This window comes from Bombus pascuorum, chromosome 14, assembly GCF_905332965.1.
Source record: "Bombus pascuorum chromosome 14, iyBomPasc1.1, whole genome shotgun sequence".
NCBI lineage: Eukaryota > Metazoa > Arthropoda > Insecta > Hymenoptera > Apidae > Bombus > Bombus pascuorum.
In genome coordinates this window covers 3,637,638-3,662,231 of record NC_083501.1, presented here as the reverse complement: position 1 = coordinate 3,662,231, position 24,594 = coordinate 3,637,638, and the positions used below count along the sequence as shown (strand labels likewise).

General features: G+C 34.6%; 1 protein-coding gene and 1 long non-coding RNA gene across 5 annotated transcripts; one reads left to right on the top strand and one right to left on the bottom strand.

Annotated features, from left to right (window-relative positions):
- The first annotated feature begins 381 nt into the window (after window positions 1-381).
- Window positions 382-23,825, top strand: LOC132914012 (uncharacterized). 4 transcript variants are annotated; one of them, XM_060972753.1, is made up of 11 exons: window positions 382-550; window positions 18,688-18,763; window positions 19,111-19,357; window positions 19,788-20,371; window positions 20,624-20,924; window positions 21,057-21,558; window positions 21,787-21,945; window positions 22,015-22,190; window positions 22,318-22,524; window positions 22,624-22,647; window positions 22,780-23,825. In XM_060972753.1, the coding sequence occupies exons 3-11, from the start codon at window positions 19,243-19,245 to the stop codon at window positions 22,857-22,859; spliced, it is 2,148 nt and encodes a 715-aa protein (XP_060828736.1). In that variant the 5' UTR covers window positions 382-550; window positions 18,688-18,763; window positions 19,111-19,242; the 3' UTR covers window positions 22,860-23,825. The 4 variants fall into 4 exon arrangements, with proteins under 4 accessions (XP_060828736.1, XP_060828735.1, XP_060828737.1 ...); XM_060972752.1 differs by having other exon boundaries at window positions 382-554; XM_060972754.1 differs by lacking the exon at window positions 18,688-18,763.
- Window positions 20,181-20,625, bottom strand: LOC132914019 (uncharacterized). The gene is made up of 2 exons (XR_009659501.1): window positions 20,526-20,625; window positions 20,181-20,461 (listed from the first exon to the last, which is right to left on the bottom strand). It is a non-coding gene; the product is annotated as an uncharacterized LOC132914019 (long non-coding RNA).
- Window positions 23,826-24,594: the final 769 nt, after the last annotated feature.

The following is a 24,594-nucleotide window of genomic DNA, read 5'->3' as shown; positions in this document are numbered from 1 at the left end:
AAAGCAATTAGATAATTAACCTCTTATAAAATACAAGTTTTTATTTAAATTTGTATGTTTTTAAACAACCAATCTATCTTGCACATTCAAATTTTATCCACGTGCTTTGTTAAATAAAACAATCTACATAAATCTATAGAAAATCTTCGTCGTACACAACAATACTATATTGACAACAAAGGAACTCTCCCCGCGAGGAACAGTAATAAAAACTTAACTCGCGGTGGCATCTTTATTTACAAACGAATTCCATCGCTTGACGGCATAACCAGGAGTATGCCGAAGGTGCACGAAAGGTATTGCAAAGGTGGGCTGATGCTAGAGAGCACTCGCATTGACGTTTACGCGCGGAGAAGCGCGAGCCGGTGTGCAAGGGAGTCGTGGTCGTGGAACAAACCGGGACGCAACAGTCGCTCACCAGACTTCGTACTGGAACCATCGTGGAAGGTATCATTTCGCTCTTTCGTGACATTTCATGATTCAAGCCTGGGATACCTGTTACGAGCCTCATCAAACGAAACGATATCTTGATAGAGTCAAGCTGTCCGGGGTGAGTGATTCCATTCACGTTTTCTTTCATTACGATCGCGGAAAACTCGGTAGCCCGGGCAACAACCCTTCGATACACCGATCGAAGTATCTCGGTACACGCGTACGGCGACCGTTGATTCTCTCGTTCCACTCGGATCTATGTGACCCCGTTTTCATCTTAAATCATAGTCAATTGTTTTTAACGGACGACATCCTCCGTGGCGAATTTTTCGCCCACTATCGTGGCCCTTAAACACAGGTTTTCTACGTGTTTTTACACGATCTTCTGCTAGTTATCCAATTGTGAACCTAGAACATGGTTTAACTAATAGAAGTGTGACGAGTGTATGATTTATGTGTACGTATTTCCTCGTTTCACGCGTGTGATTGGTTTTAACCAGTTAATGACTGATTTCTGTCAAAAGAATGTGTAATTATGTTATTATCGATTTTGATACACTTTAATGATGTGCTTGATAGTATGTTATAACTGGAAATACAAAAATTTATGCGTACATAGTATATATACATAGTATAATAATATTATGCAATGTATAGTGGAGGACAAAATAATATATGAAAATCACCACAATTTTAGACAACAGAGCTATAATTGACGAAAACAATTAAATTGTGACGTATATCTGTGGAATAAATGACTATTACAAGCATGATACAAAATTTAGAACAAAGTTAGTATTAATTTACTGTGATTATTATACACAAGTGTGACTTTTTCTTTTGTCCGCCATTGTATACCATAGTACATATATATATTATAGTATCATATTTATGTATTTATTGCCTCACCGTGATGAATTTTCATTCCTTCAGTGAAGAAGTGCACTGACTGTCTTCTTTTTTCGTTACTTAACCAATTTATCTAAAATATATAATAAAGAGAATATAATAATAATGAATATAAGCTTGAATCCTGGACTCAAGAATTATCTAATTATTTTACATTCAATTATTAACTTATATAATATATTGGGTAAGAAGTACGATACATTTTTCTTTGGATAACTTCAATTGTTTACGATTATAATAATTGGGTTTCGGTATAATAATCATAATTTGTTCAAGTCCTTTTCGAATCGATTCGCAATAATTCGATTGAAATTCTACATGACATTTCATTACGTACTGGTGAAATCGTACGAGTGAGTTTGATTAGGTTATAAGGAGGACTGTACTAGCTTCCACGTACGGCATTCATATTGTTTATAATCACTTTTTTCTGTCACGAGTACACACGAGCATATCTTTACTCATTTACGTACAAGTAGAAGTCACGAGTTGATGATTTCTTATCGATCGAAATTTCCATAATGCTTAGTAGCGGAGATTGCTCGATAACTAGACTATGGATATTTATGCAATAACGAAAGACAAAAGAATAAACAATTACGATGATTTTGATTACGAGTAATTTAATTGAGAGTCTCTTGGATAGCTGGATATTTAATAAGAGTATGACTTGCCGAGTTATCAACGATACGAATAACAATGAACCGACATTATGAGTAACGTGTATCAAAATGTCCATGAAAATGATCCTGCAAATACATTTGTTCTGCACGTGTTATTCTTTTTTAAGCTATGATGAAGTCTCACATTTATTTTCTCTTTTTATATATTCATGTTCTTTCTGAAACAAACATTTTATTGGAATTAATTTATAAAATCAATAAGAATAAAGAAATTAGTAAGTACAAAGAACACTAAATACTGAAATAGGTTATAAATATAACCTTACTTGTAAATAAGATTAAGTTGGCATCTTCCTTTATTTATTTCTTTTTTTTTTATCTCATGGGTTATTTATGTCTTTCTGTGATCCTTAAATCGACCGATGCGTCAAAACTATTGTAATTATAGCGTGAAACGTATCAGTTAACAGAATTCGTAGAAACCAGTTCCATTCTTTTTATAAAGATGATATCGTGGTCGATATTTATTCGTTCTAATTGAATCTTTGCGTTATAAAGATGCAAATAGCATATCACGTTGAATCACTTGGGATACATCTTTAGAAAATTGTATACATACAGTGCTATCGGTATGCAGAAGAAAACTTTATTTTACATTTTCAACGTATTTTCTCATGTAGACCAATCTCCTGCCGGTTGTCCACTTCTGCATAGTTAAGAGTAGACAAAGTCACGTACACGTGATGCCTGTAATTCTCGCTCAATTTTCTAAATAATTTGGTGTATTTGGTTATTCTCTAACGTAATTTGGTTATTCTTATTTTTCGTTTTATTTTGAGTCATAGAATCTCGAATATAGGACCACGGTGTTATATCTTATATGGAGGAGATTTGTTCGACAGAAGTTGAAATTCGATCGCGTCGCTAATAATGGCGGAAGTTGAGAATTTCAAAACGAAGTTTAAAAAAAGAGCCGCCACTGGTCTCGCTTCTTTGTTCTCTTGAAATTACGTTCTAACCTTTGTGATTTCGTATCGACCGCGAAGGGGAGTATATTCGGTTCCAACAGATGAAAAAGTCGCTTTAGGGACACGCTGGAGGACCATCAAGTTCCTCGTCACGGAAATCGTCAGAAATATCAAGGACAGAAAACACGAGCCGCCGCGACCAGCCGGAAATTAATTTAAAAAATGCGATTATCGTAGGAAAAATTATTCCGTTCCTCGAGACCGACGCCGGCAGCCACGTTCGACGGTTATTAATTAAATCTGGCTTACGCCGTTGAACTTTTTGTCAATACCTTTCCCGTTAATTACGGGTCAGTTGTATCGGGCCGACTTTACTCTTACATTACGCCGTAACACCAAGTCGGATATCGTGAAATTTGTGAAAATACCGCTGTGAAACGTTCCAGTTTCGTTAGTAGGAATTATTAAATTCATGGAAATTTTATATCCGAGAACATCGAGTCGAAGAGGGTAACTGTGTTATCGTTACGCACGAATTTACAGTAGTTCGAAAGCAGACAATGGTTTTTATGGAGAAATGAATAATACAGGAGTTTACATTGAAAATCGTTCGGTACAGTTAGGATATAATGCTTCTTGCAACGAATTTGAATAAAATAATAGCAAAGACTAATTGATTGCATTTAAAAATACGTACTAATAGCATCGATACCCAGGGGATTGTGTTATATTTTATTCATGTTGAAGTGAGAGACAAAGATATTTGTAGTTGGAATGTAGAAGTCAGAAGAGGAGTAAATATTCTCTATATTGTTAAATATATTTAAATATTTATTTTTTTGAGTTTCAAAAAAGATTTCATTATTTGTTATGAGGTGTACATATATAGTTGTTTAATATTTTATATTTTATTGATTATTATACACGTAGTGAATTGGGGGTTTTAAGATGAACCAAACAATTAAAGATTGTAATATAATGTAATATAATGAAAATTCGTTCAAATTCCGAGATACATACAATGGTAACATTTAGTTGAGAATATTCGTACAATACTATTAATTAATACCATTAATTGATGTGTAATAATTATTATTCCTTGGGCATCCTTTTTCAAGTAACTGCATCCAATTTGTCGTTAATTAAGTTTTTAAGGAAATTTGGTTCTACATTTTCTCAATCTTTTTCCAAAATTTTCTTAAGATCCTCTTTTAAATATTATATACTATTTGCGGATTAATCTTTGAAAATATTTTTGTGTTTTATTTCTGCAGTAAACCAATTGTACGAGTATTATTGTCTCTTACTATATGAGAAATTTATTTCGCCATAGATTTAAATGAACATGGTTTCGAGCTTCTTCTATTTTTAATTTTCTCTTAACATGTAAATTTTATCACGCATTTTTTCAGCGCAAGAAAATGAAAAACTAAATAATTACGAACTTGCACCCGACACACTTGGATTAAAATCGTTCTCGTTTTATTTGAGCACGCGTGTATACGATCTCTCGGAGGTAAGGATATAAAAAAAGAATATATTTTATCGAACGAACGCGTAATAGGGAAACTTTTATTAAACTTTTTCTTTAAAATATTTGTGGAGCAACTTATTAAACTCTCTTTTCAAACTGGTGGAAGTCTGAAGAGTTGTTTATTCGAGACCATCCTGACATTCAAGGAATTCTTAATTCACGTCTCTTATACTTGCTACTAAAAGTGTAGGTCCTATTGGCTGGACACTTTAAATGTTTCTTCTAGCCGCCTTTGTTCCTTTCTTCCGGTTGTTGCCTGTGCTACCGAAAGAAAAAGAGATCTTGAAGCTTTGTCTTATTTATCCATAACATTTTCTTTCAAGTGTGTAATTCAATTATTATAATTAGTTACTATCGCTCTTCTCGCATCTATATGATCCAAAATAAAAATTATATTTCGATGGAAATATTAAATATTATCAAAATACAATAATATTTAAATACTTGGTTTTCGTATTTAACACTTCATGGAAATGAAGAAAAATTCTATTTTTGTTTGGTTCTTTCATCCCCTTAAAAATTTTCAAAATACCTAATCGTAATATAAAAATATTGAAGGCATTAAAAATATCGACCGTCATAAATAATTATACCTTTCGCATATTTAGTGTCGTTTGCTTATAGATGACTGTAATAACTTACGTTAAATTACCAAAATTCAAGGTATTTAATTTAATTTTATACTTTACGTCCTCCGTAATAGAAATCGTTAGTAAAGTTCAATTGCATTAAAAGTTCCAAAACTGAGTAGTCTAACCCTAAATTGTCATGATACTCAGTAGCCCAACGACACACCAGTCGAAAGACTTAAAACCATATAATGTAAGTTTAACAAGGTCCAGCAGCCACTACAAGCGTTAATTATCTCTTATATCCTCAGTGATAGGTCGAGTTGGCTGAGATCTAATTTCCGCTTAAACGGTCAGAGATATCGAATCCGTCGTAAGACGATGTACATAATTTCTCAGATAGATCAAGACGAGCGTAGCCGCGTATCGACTACCGTTACCCGTCAAAAACACTCTACAAGAACAGTACGGTAAAATTCATTGTGCTCGGAGGCGCTGAGCGAACGTGATTTTACTTTTACCGTCGCGTGAGGGATGTAATCTTCGATCGAAGAAATTCTCTGTGAATCCGGATTCGTTCGGATGACGATACTATACGGGTTTCTTCCTCGTTTCTTTCCATCGTTGGTCGTCTTTCTCCTTATGCCTGTCCCGTTTTCTCACTCGAACTCGCACGCGCAACGAGGAAGACTCGAGCATCGGCATGGTTCCGTTATCCGTGGTAAATACACGTCGAGCATCCTATACGTTTTGCCTCCGGTGAAAATAAACAATGTACGCGGCAGCGTACGTTACTGATCCGATCCATGCACACTATTGCACACACGGTGTGCAGGGAATCCAAGATTTCACCCGGAAATATAATAAGGTAGGATCGTTCGAGTCACTTAAGCTTCGACATTTTAACATTTAATATCGAACTTTGCGTAGAATTTGACGAAATTTGTAGAATTGTTTACAAAGGTATTCGAGCGTTTGTATCTTTCGCGAATACGTTGTGTGTCATATACGAAACATTTTGAAGTTTCATTAGCACTGTAACGAGACTCGACTATTTTTAATTATATCAACGAGGTTTGAAATAAATGTGAAAATGTGTATATATGTATACTTGTAGAAATTTCAAGATATTTAGACGAAAAATGGTCTTATTAGGTTGTCCCAAAAGTTTCTATCATTTTATAAGGAAATAATAGATGCACATATTATTTTATTGAATTACGTACGATCCATTTTGTTTTATTACTATGAAATGCCGTGTATCTACTATTTTCTTATAAAACGAAAGAAACTTTTGGGACAATCTAATACATATTAATAAGCCACGATGTTTAATAGGATTATCTTTAGCAATATCTTGCAAATTTTACAAGTATACATATATACACATTTTCAGATTTGATTAAAATTTTATTATAAAAGGAATGCTAATTGCATTCATGGATTCGAGAGTCCTCCTTGCACTAACGAGTAGATATTTCGAGTACTCTTCATCTTCCTATGATTATATAAGATCGTTTTAATATGCAAGATCATATGTTAGCAATTGTCAGAGAAGATATTGATTATTCTAACGTACTCTAACTATATTTCTCAACTATTTCTCGATGATAGGCACGTAAGTATTCCGTAATCGAATCGATAAAATTCTAATTGAAGTCGTAAATCCGCAGCAATGATAACAGATTTGGGATCTATTCTCTCAAGGTCGTTTATTTATAGGAAAGCATAATAAGGGTGGCTGGAATATTTTAAGTTGGCTTGATTATATCGAGGAACTTGGTAAAATCAATCGAATAGCTAGCTATTGTGGGAAGCACGTATAAGGAAAAGAACATAGTTCGATGCAGTTCGACAATAAACTTCATTCAAAAGCGGAAGTTCGTTTTCAAGTAGAACAATACCAGCAACCATATGTATCACTTTTATGTCAGCAAGTATCTGTAAACATACAACTTTTTAAATTAAATTACTTTACAGTGGCTTGCGAAAGTACGACTATTTGAACATTTATCATAGAGAACTTTTACGAATATGCTTATTACATAAAACTTCTTGAAATTTCGTTACCACTGAAATGGAACACGTCTATCACGATCGTATTGATAAAATTTGAAATAGCTTGAAATTTTTACCGAGACGTCTGTGAGACATATAATTAAATTATATAATAGACATATAATTAAAAGTCGAAGAGAACGTGAAGATAAAAAATTTGTCAAGCAACAAGATGGTTCTATAAGGGTTTGACAATTACAAATTCCAGTTTTGTTGTTGTATATCGATTTTAAAAAATCAATTTGATCGATTTATAATATGCTATTATACGTAGCTGTGCTACAAAGGATACAATCGTTGCAGTTTGATAGAAACTTCAATTTCAAATATTCTCCTCTACCACCCCAAGCGAATTTCCTGTCAAGCTACGAACGCAATATAATCTCACTGCTCTCGTAACGCACCCTTTACACCATGTATAGACGACTATGCATGTACACGGATCCAAATTGCTTTGAGCAACAGTTACGATATTAGACCTCGAACGTAATAGCTTGGATCCTTCTCAGGAGCCACAGGATCCACGTTCATTAGCGGCAAGGAAGATGTAGAACAACGATACCAGACCTTAAAATTCTCGACACGGACTAACACCATAGACGCGATATTCGTCTCTCTAGCCGGAATAACTGAACGACTGGTTTATCCTTGAGACCAGCGAAAGCTCTACTAAAACACGTAAACCGAGATCGAGCACGGTGGATCCGTTTGTCGAGCTCGGGAATCTATAGCGAGCGATGACGTTAGACTGAGGCGACGAGAGGTTGCTTTTCTTTTCGCTTCGTACACGGCTAGACGAACAAGAGTGAGAAAGGAAGAGGGAGAGAGAAAGAGAAGCACTAGTCGAGACAGATTTTACGATCGATTCGAATTACTCATTCGTGCTGTTGCACGACTCAACGCCTAATTCAACCCCATCATCTCGCAACTCCTCACCCCTGGACCACGGTTCTCTTTATCTCTTCTCACCCCTCATCGGTGTTCCCCGCAACCCTTTGTCGATGCAAGAAACTACAGCCAGGGCTTTCGAGAGTATATTATGCAGATATGACAAATACCATCGCGACGTCTCCCTACATGGCGATTACACGTTTGATGCCCCTAGTTTTCAACGCAGCTGTTGCACGACTGGCTTCCCGAGCATTGCCATAATCCTTCCGCGGATTTACATAGCAGCTCCAGCAAGTTTCTGATTACTGAGCTTTTAAGCGCGAGATGTGGTATTTGTTGATTGCCTGATCGTGTATGAAGACGATGGGATCGTTTAATTTTGATTATGAGTTAATTTAATTTGGAAAGCGTTTACAGATATTTGGATTCGATGGGGTAATTTAATTAGAAATGTTGAAGTCTTTACCGATATTTGGTGATACATATAAAATGATTACTGCCGGTTCATTCGAAGGTAATGGAATTATTGGTACTGTCACCGTATTTCAAAACGATGAAGTACAGTTGTTTAGAAAAGTAGTCGAACGTTTATTATAATCGAAAGGGGCACGAATAGGGTTAATCGGATCGATCGTCACGTTAAAAGTAAATTACAAAACTCGTTTAACGAATGTCTGACGAAATTATTCGAACACGCGATATAATATCGAAATTAAAAATCAGAGAACTTTAGAATTTCCGGTGGAAGCGAACTGCTTGCATCTCTCGTTATCTGGAAGATTTATGTAACGCCCGAAGTTCCGCCGACGTTGTAAATTCTTAATAGCAGGTTAACGAACAGTGGCGATTGTTTCTCCGGAGGTAACAAGCTTGAACAACATGTAATTATCGTGTAACGTCGCGGCATATATTAATTAACACTTTCAATGCCGAACTATGTTTAATATTTAGGTAAAATAACAACCATTAAACATGTCGTAAGTTCATTAATAAGAATTTCTCACAGTTTGAAGCTTTAAAAGTTCTACAATTATAAAAATACATTCTCAGGTGCAAATTTTGTCTTATTAAAAAATGGCTTCAAATCGGTTACCTTTATCAGAGATGATAAATTATAAATATGTTATAAACTTGTTAAAAATAATTCCTCGGTTTTCTAAGCTTGAAAGTCTCATGGTTACAAGTCCTAAATTTTTAGATGTGAACGCTGTTCTGTTAAAAAAATAATTTTCACTCAATTGCTTCTGTTAGAAACGCTCTGGACTATTATTGCAATTAATTAACCGGCAGTAAATTAAAGATTACGAAGTAAATATATGGTGAGATACACGTGGATAACACCTGCACGCAATGGTGACCCTTCTGTGAGAAATATCATGCGTGTCCTTCCGCCCACGTTTCGCCCTAACACGACAACTTCAAGCTTCGGAATTGGGTTAATGAAATCATGGAAGCGGAAGGCCCGACAGTTCAGCCTCGTGCAGTGCTGTTAACTCCAAAGTCTTAACATCGAACAAATTACCGTTGTCAAGGCTCCCTTACAAAAATAGCATCTGAAGTAATTTCGGTTTTATTTCATATTTTTGTTCTCAAACTTGACGATTACAACACGCATTGCAATCTAATTTACATACAGAGCGTCCCAGGTTGTTCCAGTCAAAACTCCTCGGTATATTTTATGAGTATAGATCGGAAAAGGATATTGTGTAAATATAGTATATTTTTAAATATTTAATTTGACATACGAAACTTAAAGTTTTAAATTAAACTTGTAACTTTAAAAATCTCACTAATAATATTAGTTGAAATGCACGGGAGCATACAAGAGCACAAGCTTTAAAAGATCTATTTTTATGTAACATTTTTTTCCCGTGCCCGTAAAATATACTGAGAAGGTTTGACAAACCTGGGATCTTCACATTATGTGTGTATATAAAAAAAAATTATTTCCACGTATCGATTTCCACGTATTTTATAAAAGTACAAATAAATGTGTTTTACGTAACTACACAAATATGTAAAACATCAAAAAATGTACGTGTAGAATGGAACATAATGAAAATTCGAAATTGCGTTCGTATTGAACGACAGTCTGAACAATAGTCTGAGTGCTGATCTAACAGAGTTCCGGTAGAGCACCAGGAATTCCTGTTGAACGTAGCGATATTCAGATTCCGAGTGAAAAAGTCATTTTCCTGGCTGGTGTTCTTGCACTGCTAAGACGTGCCATTACGAGATTGGACAACCGACAGACAGGGATGAATATGAATATCTATTGCATGCTCTCTTGCAAAGATAATGGGTCGAACGAAGAGCACGAGTAAACGGCGGTTTCCTGTTCGAGACAGGAAGTCGCTTTCTTTTACGATCCTTGAAAATCGTCGATAAGGAATGCGACGACTCTTCGTAAATATTACTGTAATTATTCGATCAACTTTGATGGATATTTAAAAGTCTCCCTGTATAACTCACAACGTCCTCTTTCTCTTGAAATTTTCAAATAAAATATATGCCAAAGATGACACTGGAATATTATAGGTATTGTTTTATTGGCTTTGCAGTGATTCTCGGATTTTTATATCTCAGACTTGTCGGTTTAAGAAACAAAGAGGATTTGCCTCTTTTTAAAAAGAATAACGTTTTAAGAAGATTTAACATGAAATTGAAACAGAAAGTCAGACACAACAATAAGAACTTTCTTACATCTTTTATCGAGGTATGTGAGATATTTTTGCTACTAGGGAAATACAATTAGGTCGTAAATGACCGTAGAGACGCAGCAGGGTTAATATTAGAGAGGATTCTTACCCGTAGAATATAATATAATCTTGTTAAAGAGTTAGCGGAGTTCTTTTTTCAACATATATTTTACGAACAACGTTTTTCTTAATTATCCATGGTACGCAAGATTTATATGGAAAAATTTAATTAATCCTGAATGTTTAGTGCCACCGTATATGCTCCGTACGTTTTTGTGTAAAGAAAATTTTTAAGGAACGCGTGAAAAGTGGCGGCGCAATTAAGGAGACAATGCGAGAAATTTATCTGTGACAATAATGATAGCCCGCCGCGAGATTGTTAAAAAATTCACCCTCTTAAAAGCTCGAAGCTTCTGGCGTCTTAAAAAACGGCTTCTTTCGAAGTGTATAAAATTCTGGAGAAAAGAACGCAGCAAGGAAACATTCCACGACGAAGAATTTAGTTGCATTAATGGTATCCTATAAATAAAAATAAATTTTTTAAAAGCGCGTCTTGTATTTTTGATCAAAGTAAATGGCTCATCGTACGTTAATGATATTTATCATACTACTTTTTATATGACATTGGTAATGCTATACTGTTACTATTTTAATCTCCGTCTTAAGAGACGAAAGTATTTATTACATTTATGTATTCGTAACGAGGTCCCGAGGGAATGAACGTGATAATTATAGTCGCATCAAACGTAAGGCTAGATTTCAAGGTGCACACAGCGAACGTTGACGTAATCGACAACCTGTTCCCGATGACGTAAGGAACTAGTCGTACGGAGGTCACGCAGATACCGTAACTCAAGAAAAATCTTCGTCTATGTATCCATTTCTGAAAAAAAATTTTATTCTCCCAGTTTCTTCGTTTGGAACATCGCTCGAAAGTATGACGTGTTTTAATAAAAAGGCAGCAGCAGTGATTTCTAATTAGTGAGTTCTAATTAATTTATATACTTTGATAAAATTCATATACAGTTACCTTAAAACAGTCAAAGTGTATGGATGCTTTTGAGGCGTAACGTACTTCAAACATCACGATATTATGAAAAGATCACGATAAACTAGAAATTACGGGCAAGAGGTTCCCTCGTAATATTTTAGTTTTCATTTTCTTCTTTTTAATTATTTTGAATTACAGGAAGGATAGGAATATTATGATCAATGCCAACAATGTGATATTGTGCGAGCTGGAAATGGATAGCGGAGCTGTAACTGTAAAGTACGATATTCAATCGCGCTATATTTGTTGTACACGCATAATCACGACCACTTCCGTTCTCCGTAATGCGGACCAGCAAAGTATTAAACGAATCCCGACCGCTTAAAAGGCGACGTTCGCACGCAACTATTTATAGCCGGCATGTATATATTTGCATTATTTGCAATAGAAAAGAATGACCGGTGTAAATTACAGTGTGAACAGTTTACGCACGTGACGAGTTTGATGATCTGCGTGAAACTCCTTAAGTATCCTTAAGAAACATCATGCATCGCCAATTAGAATTATTTACGCCATATTTGGCACACGTACCTCTCATCACTTGCACTACTTTCTCTTTCTATCCTATTAAGGATATAAAAGCGATAGATCACTACCAATCATTCAAGATATAAGCGTAAATTATAGACGTGACTTGCAAGTATCAGTGTAAACTTGTTGACAAAAAGTCGTCATTTTCTAATTATCTAATTCTTTATTACGCGACGCTCATTCATGTAGAAACATAAATTCGCGTCTCTGAATGCGTTCACTTACTGGCGTTAATAATTTTTTCACGCTAAAAGTTTCTGTGTATACACTCTCGTTTAAAAGTTCAAAACGTGCTATGGTTTCAAAAGAAGCAACGTCTCCCTTAAACAAATATCTTGTTTACGATATTTTATAATATCGAAGCTGTAATTAATTACATTTGGAAATAATGTTCGTAATTATATTGTTTTTATTTTTCAAAAGAATGTACGAAAAAACTTTCTTTCGCTTTAAAAGCAAAGGATGCTGTAACCTTCGCAAAATGCATGTACATACTGCCATCCTGTTCCAATAGGAAAATTTTGTCCAATCGAATCACAAGTACAAAAAGGAAGTTTTCTATAAATTACATATGTTAAACATTAAGAAGATTTTTATAGAAATACGTAAATAGTTTCTCGTAAAAAGTTTTCCACTAAACTTTTCATTCAGCGGTGTTGTACGTAAGTGTGGCGAGCTTGTTACTCCGAAAAACTACTCTCTCGCAATAAGACGAGTGGAACGATCATTATGATCTTATCAGAAACGGCAAAACGAGCCAGCGTACGAGTAATTTGTATAGTTATCGCGAATCTGGACTAGACATCGACAGCCAACAAATTTCACGGTGCACTTTCTGCTCGGCGATGTTTCAACCGCGGCCTTTGAAAACACACGAATATGTGTAGAAGCAGTTTGTAGCTAGAACGAAAACATTCGAGGCTTCCATGACCTGTTGTTAACCCAGTTAGACTTGCCATTCCAGTGCACGCACTCGTTACAGGCTCCGCCGCGTTTATTCCATATTCGAAAGCTGATTGCAAGATAATCGAAATACGGATCTACTGTCATAGAATCGTAATTGACACGAAGTGGAGCACTCGAAGGACAGGCTCTATCTAGGAAGAGAGACGCTTGTCGTTGAAACTGGCGGAGACACTTCGAGAATGCCAGTCTCCGTCGCCAGTAAGCGTCGCGTCGCGTCGCGTCGGTGGAATTAAAATCCAAGATTTCTTCGAATCGATTGGATAAACAAGTAAATTTGCTTAGCTGTTTCACTGTCTGCGTGGCTTTCCAAGCTAACAAGGAGATGGCAACAAGCGCAAGATCTCCAATGATTTGGCTATGTGCATGCTGATGGTAAAACAGCCCCTAAAGGATTTGAATGAGTGGCTCTTTGTTTTCAAGAAATTAATAAGCATTTCTTATACTTTATTTTGTATATTCCTTTAATATTAAAGTTTTACAATCTATTTTGCTAAATTTTGGATTATTTTGTAATAATTTTAGTACCGACTTAGAGCTGATTTAGTCCTGATTTTATTATAGTACTTCCGCGTGTTCTAATGAAAACGTTTAAAACATAAGAAATTGCTGCACCAAGAACATAATTTCTCGAAGGCAAAACGTCATGCATTGAAATCCTGTTAGGGCTGTTTCACCATCAACCTGAAGTATCGAACGCATATACAGGCAACTTGTGCGAGATTTCTCAGCTCTCGCCATCTCCTTGTAGTTCCGAAGCAAAGGGAGACAGGGGTTTAACGACTGTTTCAAGGCTGTAGGAAGAAATAGCTTTGTGTGTTTAAATATTTGTGGTTAACAACGTCGACGGCCACGGTGGTGGTCATCGGTGACGTTACTAAATTTTTTAATATGCTTGAAACGATTGAAATGAGATAAATTTCATGGACCAAAGTCAAGACATTAGATCAGAAATTAGAGAAAATTGGGAAAACTTACCAAATTGCATAATTATCAATTTGAAATGTGATTATGGATATTTGAAAGTTGAAAGTTGAAATGTGAAAGTCATATTGTGTATTTTCGAGGTATTAGATTGTATGCTTTGATATGGATTTCTGTCAAACGCAACATTTGCGTACTTTATTTCATGAAACAAAAACTCATTTGCGTGAGAGGAACACAATAGCGTTGTAACGCGCAAGAGGGAAAGGGGTAGAAAATAGCCTTTAGCTTCACACGGCTTAATAATAATCGAGCTGTCAGATGTAAAAGCGAATTCCGTCCGATAAAACTGTACGCCAGTCGCTCTACTTCGTGCAATAATTCACTCGTGTCTTCTTTGCGAATTGTCGAATGACTTTCTCGATAATATACAAATGATTCATTTTCTTCGAATACGTGACTTCTCATTCTTCTTTGGAGAAGATATTTTTATGATTTTCTCCTTCTTCGTTGATGAATATTCCTTATTAATCTTCCAAGATTTTGTAATATAAATTTCTCGAATTTTTAACGCTATTACGATAATATTTGTGAGTATAATTTCTTCTCTTTTATCGATGAATATTCCTCGTTATAGCTGTTTATTTGGATTTCAGCCTCACAGCCTATTGCAAAGCAGCTCGTAGATATCTACCACTACATATATCGTACATTATAATATAAACATTTACATACATCAATACACGTTCAGACGTATACCCGACACACGCAGATACACGCTATAACATACTAATTTAATTTTTATTATGACTCGACTAGCATTCATTTTTATTATTTTTATAATCTTCTGTACAAAGTGGAATATGTTTCTTATTTCCTCCACGCTCCTAGTATTTAATAATTCTGGGAATTCTTTTTCCTCAACTGTCCGTGCACAAGTACTGATAGTACTGACAGTACTGACAGTAATATTTCTCATTAAATCTTCCAAGACCTTGCAATATAAATTTCTCTTGTACACGCATCATGGCGATATTTATTAGAATAATTTTAGTATCAATTTTCTATTGATATTTCCAATGTTAAAATAAACTTCACGGTCGTATATTCGTACGAACACAGATTCAGCTAGGTCCCAAAATACACCGGTATTATTGTCGATCGATGACCGCGTTATCTCATCCGCGAACGTTATATCAATTTATTGCTAAACAGTATTTATTTGTCCGATAGAGAAAGCATTGTACAGAACCAACCACTGTATTCTAGTATCGATTTCGATCTATCGTTTTGTTAACACAGGCTTGCATTAAATCGCTATAAAAATTTGTTGTACCTGTATCAATGATTTTCTGTATGAAATCTACAGGAGGTTGGCGTGATAAGCGATATTTCCTATTTTTTACGAGCAGCAATTTTAACACAGTATACTATTAATCAATTCTATATTATCCACGTTGTCCGTATACAATTTGGTTTCGGACCTAAACATGTATTTGTTCGTTCTTTTCAAAATTTTCAAAATACTGTTCATGATAACATTAAAATATTAGATATTAAAATATTGATCGTCTTAATAATTACTACATCTTTTGCTTCTATGAAATGTCAACTTATCAGTTATTTTTCAAAGAATTACAGATCGTTTAACTATAAAATAACATTAACGTCAAAAAGTAAGCAGAAATGTACTTGTTACATGTTTCTCTTGTGATTTTCAATATGTAAGGGTGTTAAACGTTTATCAACGTCCGATGCTGTTTTCATCGATTACTGTAAACTAATACGTTTGCTAATCGGTCTACGACTTCCTGATTTTCTGGGTCACATGGGGTGAGTCAGCTAATCTGCTGTTATGAATCAATATCCTAGAAACTAGACGTGACACCAGACACATTTTTTATGAAGAAAGAAGTAGATGTCTTGGAAATCAATTACTAAATAAGCAAGCTTGTTAATGTGAAATTAATTAGGGATTCACTGTGTGATACAAGTAGGACGTGAGAAGATGGATTAAGATAAATTAGTTGAATTTTAAATTTGATACAAAGGATAAATAAATCAGAGAGAAAAGAAATTCGTTAATTTATATTTTATTCCGTGTTTTGAACTTTTTGTTATAATGCATTGTTTTATTACGTCATTACGATTATGTTAGTAGAATTTAAAATCTATTTGAGTATCTGTATAGAAGCTGTAAGATATTTATTACGAACATGTATTTAGTCAAAGATTCGTATACAGTATAAATAGCCATCTTAAACGTAAATGTTAAGGACAGTTCCACCACTGACGAGAAAAACATAAATAAACAAATTATAGATTTTTGCCTGTCTGTATCAATAATAAAAAATATAACTTAAAGTGCAAAGAAAAATATATAAAAATACGGAGATAAAGAATCGATTGAATTGCATTTAAAATTATCTATTCAAAATGACACATCTGCCTTGTTACCAAAAAGTAGACGGCCCAGAATTTGAAGGAAAGTGGGGACTACATAATTGAAGCTATATAACTATCGCGGTAATTCTCGTTTCCTTCTCGAAGGCATTAAGACGGTCGCTAACTGGTGGTAACATCCGCGAGGGAGGACAATGATTGAACGAAACGGACGGATGTTTAATTGTGAAGAGCCATGTAAGAGGACGAATGAAAGCGAGCTAGGTGACGAGGTATGCCGTCATCGTCTGATTTCTTCGTGATGATGACGTCTCCCTGTAATCGAAAGATCACTCCGATAATGCTAATTATATACGTGTCTCTTGCTGATCGTTCTTTCTCTCCTTCGCTCTGGAAAGCGAAAATCTTGCTGAACAAGTTCGTGGAACAGGCAAACGGTGAAAGATTATGAATCTCATAGTACAATGAATTCTACAATTATCAGATCGTTCTGGAATAGCGAAGAAGATACGATACAAGTTCTTATCCAACTTCTTTTCTTTTACGAATGTTTTTAAAAATATGAATTTACATTGAAGTCCGGGGTCTATTCATGAATTAGATTAAATTCGATGAAAATCTGTCGCGACCATATTGTATCTGTTCACCTAAATAATTCCACCCTGTCGTCGCAACATTCAATAGCATATCTCTAATAAATTCATGTACAGTTGCATGAAATATGGGTCTCGAGCGTGTTGCATCGGTCATTGTTGACTACATGGCAGTACATGGAATGGAAGATATGTAACTATTGATTATATATATATAAAACTATCTATAACTATATAAGTATATGCGTGTATGTGTCGCATGGTACAATATGATAGTTCTATGCATCTTATCTAACGAGTTTTGAAACATGATATTCGAAACGATTGAAAACTTTGGTCGTTACATTCGGAACGAATGGAAATCCTCAGGAGATCTAGAGTTCTCGGAAGCAAGGAAATGCAATATGGAACGTGTAGCAATGTGATCAGAATGATGAGAACCTTCATCGCGGGGGTCAGTTCTTGTAAACCCGACGAAAATAAGGAAGTTGCGGATTACGAGACGTTTGTACTGGCGAAAATTGAGAATTACGTGAGAACGTTGGTCTTGAGAAAAGTAGGTTACGCATAGAAATTTGCACCATCCTGTTGAAACTAAATATTCGTTTTTACTAGATATTTCACAGATAACTTAGAAGATTGATCTTTTGACAGAATGACAAAATTACGAGCAATTAAGAAATCCCACAAATTTCTGTATTTCTCGTATCGGATATAGAAATTACCCAGCTAGAAAATTGAAAAAATTGTTACGTTTAATGATAAACGTTATACTTCATGATTTAGAGGCACGCAGTATTTATAATTCCATTCTTATCCGCAAGCAATAAATTGGATAAATTGTGACTTCATAATTGTAAAACACAAACTACTTTCCTTTAGTAAATAATTAGTAGTTTTTATTTATTGCAAATAATATTCTTTGTCCGTTTAATAAAATTACAATATATTCCATCAAACAGATTTCGGGTAATATACCATACAAACGTATAATACACAGACCACGTAATGAACCCTCTCATATACACACGGGAGATACAGATCAAGATAGTATCTCCTTTTATCAATAAAGGAAGCGGTTCCTCGATGAGACCAAAGAATTGATATCCTGGAAGTACAGTCGTCCTTTTCTTTATTTAGTCCTCGTTCATAACTCATAACTTATGAACGACGAGTTTCTACTGCGGTCTCTTTGATCGTCTTCGTGCTTCGTGTAGGAGAAGAGAAGAACTCTTGTGTATGGTCGTACAATCGAGCGGTCGGTTATTTGTATGTGAAACTTGTGTCACGATCGTCTGGCCCATGCCATCTTTGGAATGGAGTGTAATTTGCGAGTCCAGGAACGCATCCGGAAGAGTTCATAAGATTGAAGATAAATAACCGTTGACGAAGCACTATTTAGGGGAGAATCTGAGTGGAATGGATGAAAACGATCTCCGAGTTAAACAAAAATAATAATCACTATTAATAATAATTTACTTATGTCAAATATTTAACTCGATGTATTCATTTATAATTTCTCTGATACTCTGATTCCAGCATCCGAGGTATTTATAAGGTAGAGCACCGGAAGTTGAGCGTTCTAACGGACGGCGTTCCGCCACATCTCGATGTAGTGAGTTCAGTTTGACTACTATCTCGTTTGCTAGATCCACAATGATCTGTGTGATTGCACGTTTTCACTGGAGGAATTGAAAAATCAAAGAATCGTGAAGCCGCTATTTCATTTCCGTTTAAAACGAATTGCTTATTGCTTCTTGGAAATAAATTGATCTGTTCCGTTCAAAATAAATTGATCATTGTCCCATGGAATATTCGTACAAAAGCGTATGGTTAAGGTTCTAGGTCTATAACTTTTCAACTTATGAAACAAAATGCGTATTTGCTAAATGCCTTCATAATAAACAAAAAATAATAAATAATGCACTGCCTTATTTAAACAAGTTTTTCTTTTTGATTTAGACATACGTAAAAGTAGACTAATGAAAATGGAAATTAAAGGAGGGTCATCAGCATAATAGACGACCGTAGGTCGTCAATCTCTTCTGAATCGTTTGTACCTGCTTTTAAGAGAAACTTTATAATATATATAAGATGTCGATCACGGCGTCCACGGAGAGAATGGACACAACCAAGGACCTGCCCAAAAAGAAGTTTATTAACATCAATCTTCTCTCGTTGAAGCTACTGTTATTCCTCTTTTTTGGAGGTACATATAGAATAAATATCATGATTGGAAAACTTTATGAGAAACGAACCAAATAGTGTGCAATTTTATTGGAATTTGTATTTATTTTGTAAATATAAAAGAAACAAAGTTCTTTAAAAAAATTTAAGTAGAATGTATTAATTAATTTTTTGCATTTTGTTGACAAAAAAATAATTTATTATTCCATCTGTCCAAGAAAAATAATAATATAATAGAGAATAAAAATAAAGTAAAGGAGATAATAAGATAGATATGATCAATGTTATCGGAGATTTCAAAACAGATATAAATAATTTTCCTGCAATCTTACCTTTGAAAGAATAATAGATATATTTGGGTTAAGATACATATATTGCGATATTTATCCATATCTAATAAAGAAATATTGAAATATTTGCCACCAATATTGATAACATAATTATCTTTTTAGGAATAGGATGTCTCTTCCCTTTCCTTCCTTTACACATGACTGAAATGGGATTGAGCATCGACCAGATCCGAATGATCTCAATAATCTCGCCAGCAGTCGCGATCTTAGGGCCTCTGTTTGCCGCTCCAATCGCAGATAAGTTAGCAGGTCATCAAGGAAGAGGCGACAAAACTTCGACTGGTCGTTACCTCAGGGTGATGATTGCCATTGCCTGCTTCCTCTCTGCCATTTTCTATGCTTTTCTTCTATTGATTCCAACAGCTGATCGCATTGAACCTCCAAGAGAAAGAAGACCTGATCTAAAGTTCAATTGCGATCAAACAGGAGCGGTGGTGTTGCAAGAAAGATGCAAAGATGATATTTCTTGCCACAGATGGTCTGACGAAACCAGAGTTGGCCCATTGCTTCTGGAAGGATGCAATTATGCTTGTTACCCTATAGGATCGAAACGATGGGATTCCAACGATAACGATGGTTCCACTACTTCTGGAACGACCGATTCCGATGTTATTGTTCTAGATGGCAGTGGCGAAACAACGGTGATTCCTCTCGAGAGTGAAATATACGCCCAGCTAAATGTGCAGGTAAAAAGCTGAACCAAGTGCCAAGAAATAAAAGATAATTTTGGTAATATACGATTGATTGAGACGACGTATTGAATTTCACAATTATAACTATAACCACGTGTTATATTATAATATATTATAATAATTATAATTTCAAAATTATAATTATAACACTTATAAAGAATAAAGAATATGATTTATTGTGTCCCTACCCTGTAGTTCTCAATTGTATAAAGACAGAGTAATTTAAATATATGGAATATGTTGCAGGAACAAGAAGAAACGAAAAAAACGCGAAGATTCACCATGCCTGAAAACGAACCACCTCATTTATGTTTTAAAGAGGGTGATAGTGTTGTTTGCCATGTTTACACCAAATATTCAGGCAATCTAGCTATAAATGCTACTCTGAAACAAGCCTTGAACAATGAAAGTGATCGAGATTGGTGTGCATATCCTCTGGCTGAGTACTTTGCTTGTCGTATACCTCCTGAACTTGAAACCAGAATGGCAGAAGTTTATCAGAGTTGTTCCATTGAATGTAGCTTAGTTGATCCATACACTCTTCCAGGTAATACTACTATTTATTACACTATTAGTAGACTGCGGATATTTATATTTAAAGAGATAAAAGCTAAATTGAAATTTGTTTAACTCACTAATATTATAACAAGTTTGAATATAAAACAATACTTACTTCCAGATAGCGTTCTCATAGAGAGTCAATGCCAACAGACAGAAGATTGGACCCACTTAGTATTCTGGACATACTTAGCTATTCGATCAGCTGCAGACATTTTCCCAACAACGGCTGTAGCTCTGATCGATGCAGCAGTTGTAATAGCCACCAGAGAAACATCCTGTGGACGCGGAGACGTAGGACGACAGTTGGCCTTCGGTTCACTTGGCTTTGCCATCTTCGGTCCTCTAACCGGCTATTTATGCACTCTTATAGAAAATTTGAACTCTTTCTATTATTTGCCAATCGGTATACACGTTGTTATGATGCTCTTGACAGCCTTGGTAGCTCTTTGTGCGAACGGAATGCCTCTCAGTCCACCGGAATGGTGGTGGCATACTAGAAGTGGCATGTTAGCACTTCCCATGAGCGCTATCAAGAGATACGGTAGTGAAACTGTCGCTCTAGTAATTGTACTGATCATTATGGGGACTTTCTGGAGCGCCATGGATAGTTATCTACCTTTGTAAGAATCATTGCGTAGTCGTTTGACGCTATTAGAGTACAGTTACAGTAAATGTATGTTCTGACGAACTGTCGTCGTAATGAATACGTGAAACAATCAAATATATAGATAGGTTCTTATGAATACAGAAGTTCATGAAAATATCCAAATAGCTGTAGATATCTTTTAAGGGATAGTTAAGATCATATAGAATGTTTTTAGATCATACTGACAGAATATTCTTTTTAGACATCTACAAAAGTTAGGAGCTGACGAACTTCCCATTAGTGTAGCCATGACAGTCGGAGCTGTTCCAGCGTTTCTATTTCTTTGGAAATCTGAACATTTAGTTGACTACTGTGGTCACAGTAACCTTCTCATCACTGCCTTCACTGTGTATATTATTAGGTAGGTAAGTTTTTTATATAATAAAATTTCTCTTGTAATTCACATATTTAAAAAAATTGAAACTACTAGGTTTACTGGCTTAAGCTTCGTGGCAGAACCTTGGTGGTCTCTAATTTTCGAGGCTCTTGAAGTCTTCACGCTAGGTATCATGTGGGTTACTGCCATTCTTTACCTACGACATCTCGTCCCGCGTCACTTGACTGTGACTGCTCAGGCATTACCTGTGATTGCGCATTTCTGCGTTGGTATGCATTCTAAATGCAATTTTAAGATTATACTTGATGAATTCATACACGCAATTTAGTAACTTCAATATTCATTCATGTGGCATTGTATATTGTGATAATGAACGTTTTTAATAATTCGTTTCAGGTCGATGCATCGGAGCCGTGGTTGGTGCTTACATCAACGTCAGCGACTCTGACATCGTTGGCTCGTTAAGATTCGTTTACCGTTGTATGGCCGTCGCTGCTGCGGCTGTTGCCGGTTTATACTTCGTCCTATATCACGGCCTATTAAAACCGCGATGTCATGCACACACCATACAAGGTCCACGACAACCCCCCACCATCGTACAGGGTAAGTAACTTTTTGATGATTTATATGTATAATTAACAATAATATTTAATTAATATTATAACTGATAATTTGAACTAACTATTCAATTTATCATGCAAGCTGCTATTAAGGAATATGAATTAAGTGAGTGGTTTTTCAATATTAATTTATTGATTCTATATTATCGTTACATTATATTACATTCCCAATGTTTGATGTTTTTTTTTTATTAATATGACTTCTCTTATTACTCTTTTTTTTATTACTGTTTTTTAGCGATGAATGGAAATGGAAATTACACACCACTCAGGGTCTATCACAACGGTATGGGTAGAAAAGGTCAATTCCGCTATTGAAGAGTTAAAGAATGAGAAAAAAAAAAAAAAAAGAGTGTTTAACGACACTATAAATGTCATGTTACGGTGCTAGTGATTAGACTGTCGTTGTTGTTGCAATTAAAAACAAAAGATTGTCATTGTTATGCGACATATGTAAGGAAAGTGCGTTTATCAGTGCTCAGCCTTTAACATTTCTTTACTTTCTATCCAAACTCTTACGACGAAATTGTCAACTCTTTGATACTATCATTAATTTCCTTTTATACAAGCAATTTCTAAGAATTAATTTGCTCAAGTGTACTTCAAAATGTCGAAGCGAGATTTTATATTTGTCAATACCGAAATGAGATTAGAGAATTAGAAGGTAGAAGTACTCAGATTATGAGTGAAGCATTTTTTAAATCATTTTTTGCTTTAGTTATCTTCTTAATTTTTATACATTTATAATTGTACGATTACAATTTCTTTTGATAAAAAAAAATAGAATTACTTTATATATTTTTTTAATTAAAAGACCCATATTTTCATGTTTATTTTTTTAATGTAAAGAACAAATTTTAAAAAATTACCTACTTAATTTTTGAGTACTTGTATCTAAATTACCAATGAATAGTAATATTGCCGGATCATTACTACTCTAAGTGTAACATCTGTAATGCTTTTTCATCATCTCAATCTTTGTATCCTTTATAGGTACACAAGTGATATATTAATATCGCGGAAAAGTTACGAACTCGTTTCGTAACTTTGTTGCGTTTCAATTCTTTGTATACTTGACTGCGATCACGTAGGTGTTACGTGTTCATAATGTATTTATAAGAAAAAATTTCTACAGACTTGTTGTATGTATCTACTGAAAAATATTTGCCTCCATGTGTAGGGTATAAGACTTTAACTGAAAGATAAAAGAAAGTAATATATTGATTTTTGGGGTCGAAATGTGTATTCACACAGACGACAAAAAATAAATGAAATTAAGCAAAATCTAAGTTTTTAAATTCAAGATGCAATTGAAATTGAACAAAGAAAAAATACCAATTTTCCCAAAATTTTATTCCTTCTGAATCCTCCCTTCCCCCCAATGAAAAACAAACAGAAGACACTTTGCTACAGAGTCTATGAAAAATGGCTATGCTTAACGGTTTGAAATAAATTTATTCTTCAAATTCATTTTACTTAAGGTGAACAGACAGATGAATGACAGATGAATTTGTCATTTACTATAGCTTGAATTATTTTAACATGATATTATAGATATAATACGTTAGTATATATAAAACATGTACAATATTTTCGTGGTCTTCTTTTCAGCCATTCTTGCATATCTATTCGCTTATAATGATTGAACATTTAATATTTATGTAAATATAACTATATCATTAAATAACCATATGAAACGTATCTATACTGACATTAAAAGTATTCATACATCAAGTTCTCCATCTTATTCGATAATTTCGAAAATAATAAGTGTAAAAAAATTATTATAAGCTGAATTTGTGCAAGAAATTTCCTGCTCTAACAATTATCAATTATGTAAAAAAAACATTATTAGGACTTTTTACATCGTTCACTTCGTAAATATTTGTACAAAACAAAACTATAACAACTTTTTACTTATCTAAAAATGAACAATATTGTTGGTATTCTTATCCTATTAATTGGTATTACCTATAATTTTATTTAGTATATAGTTTAATAAATTAACAAAACAGTTTCCAAAAATTTCGTGAAAAATATATAGCTATGTATC

Coding starts and splice junctions, on each gene's coding strand:
- LOC132914012 (XM_060972754.1), top strand. CDS start 19,243: ATGTCGATCACGGCGTCCACGGAGAGAATGGACACAACCAAGGACCTG. Junction 21,946..22,014: donor TTCACTGTGTATATTATTAG/GTAGGTAAGTTT, acceptor TGAAACTACTAG/GTTTACTGGCTTAAGCTTCG. Junction 22,191..22,317: donor GATTGCGCATTTCTGCGTTG/GTATGCATTCTA, acceptor AATTCGTTTCAG/GTCGATGCATCGGAGCCGTG.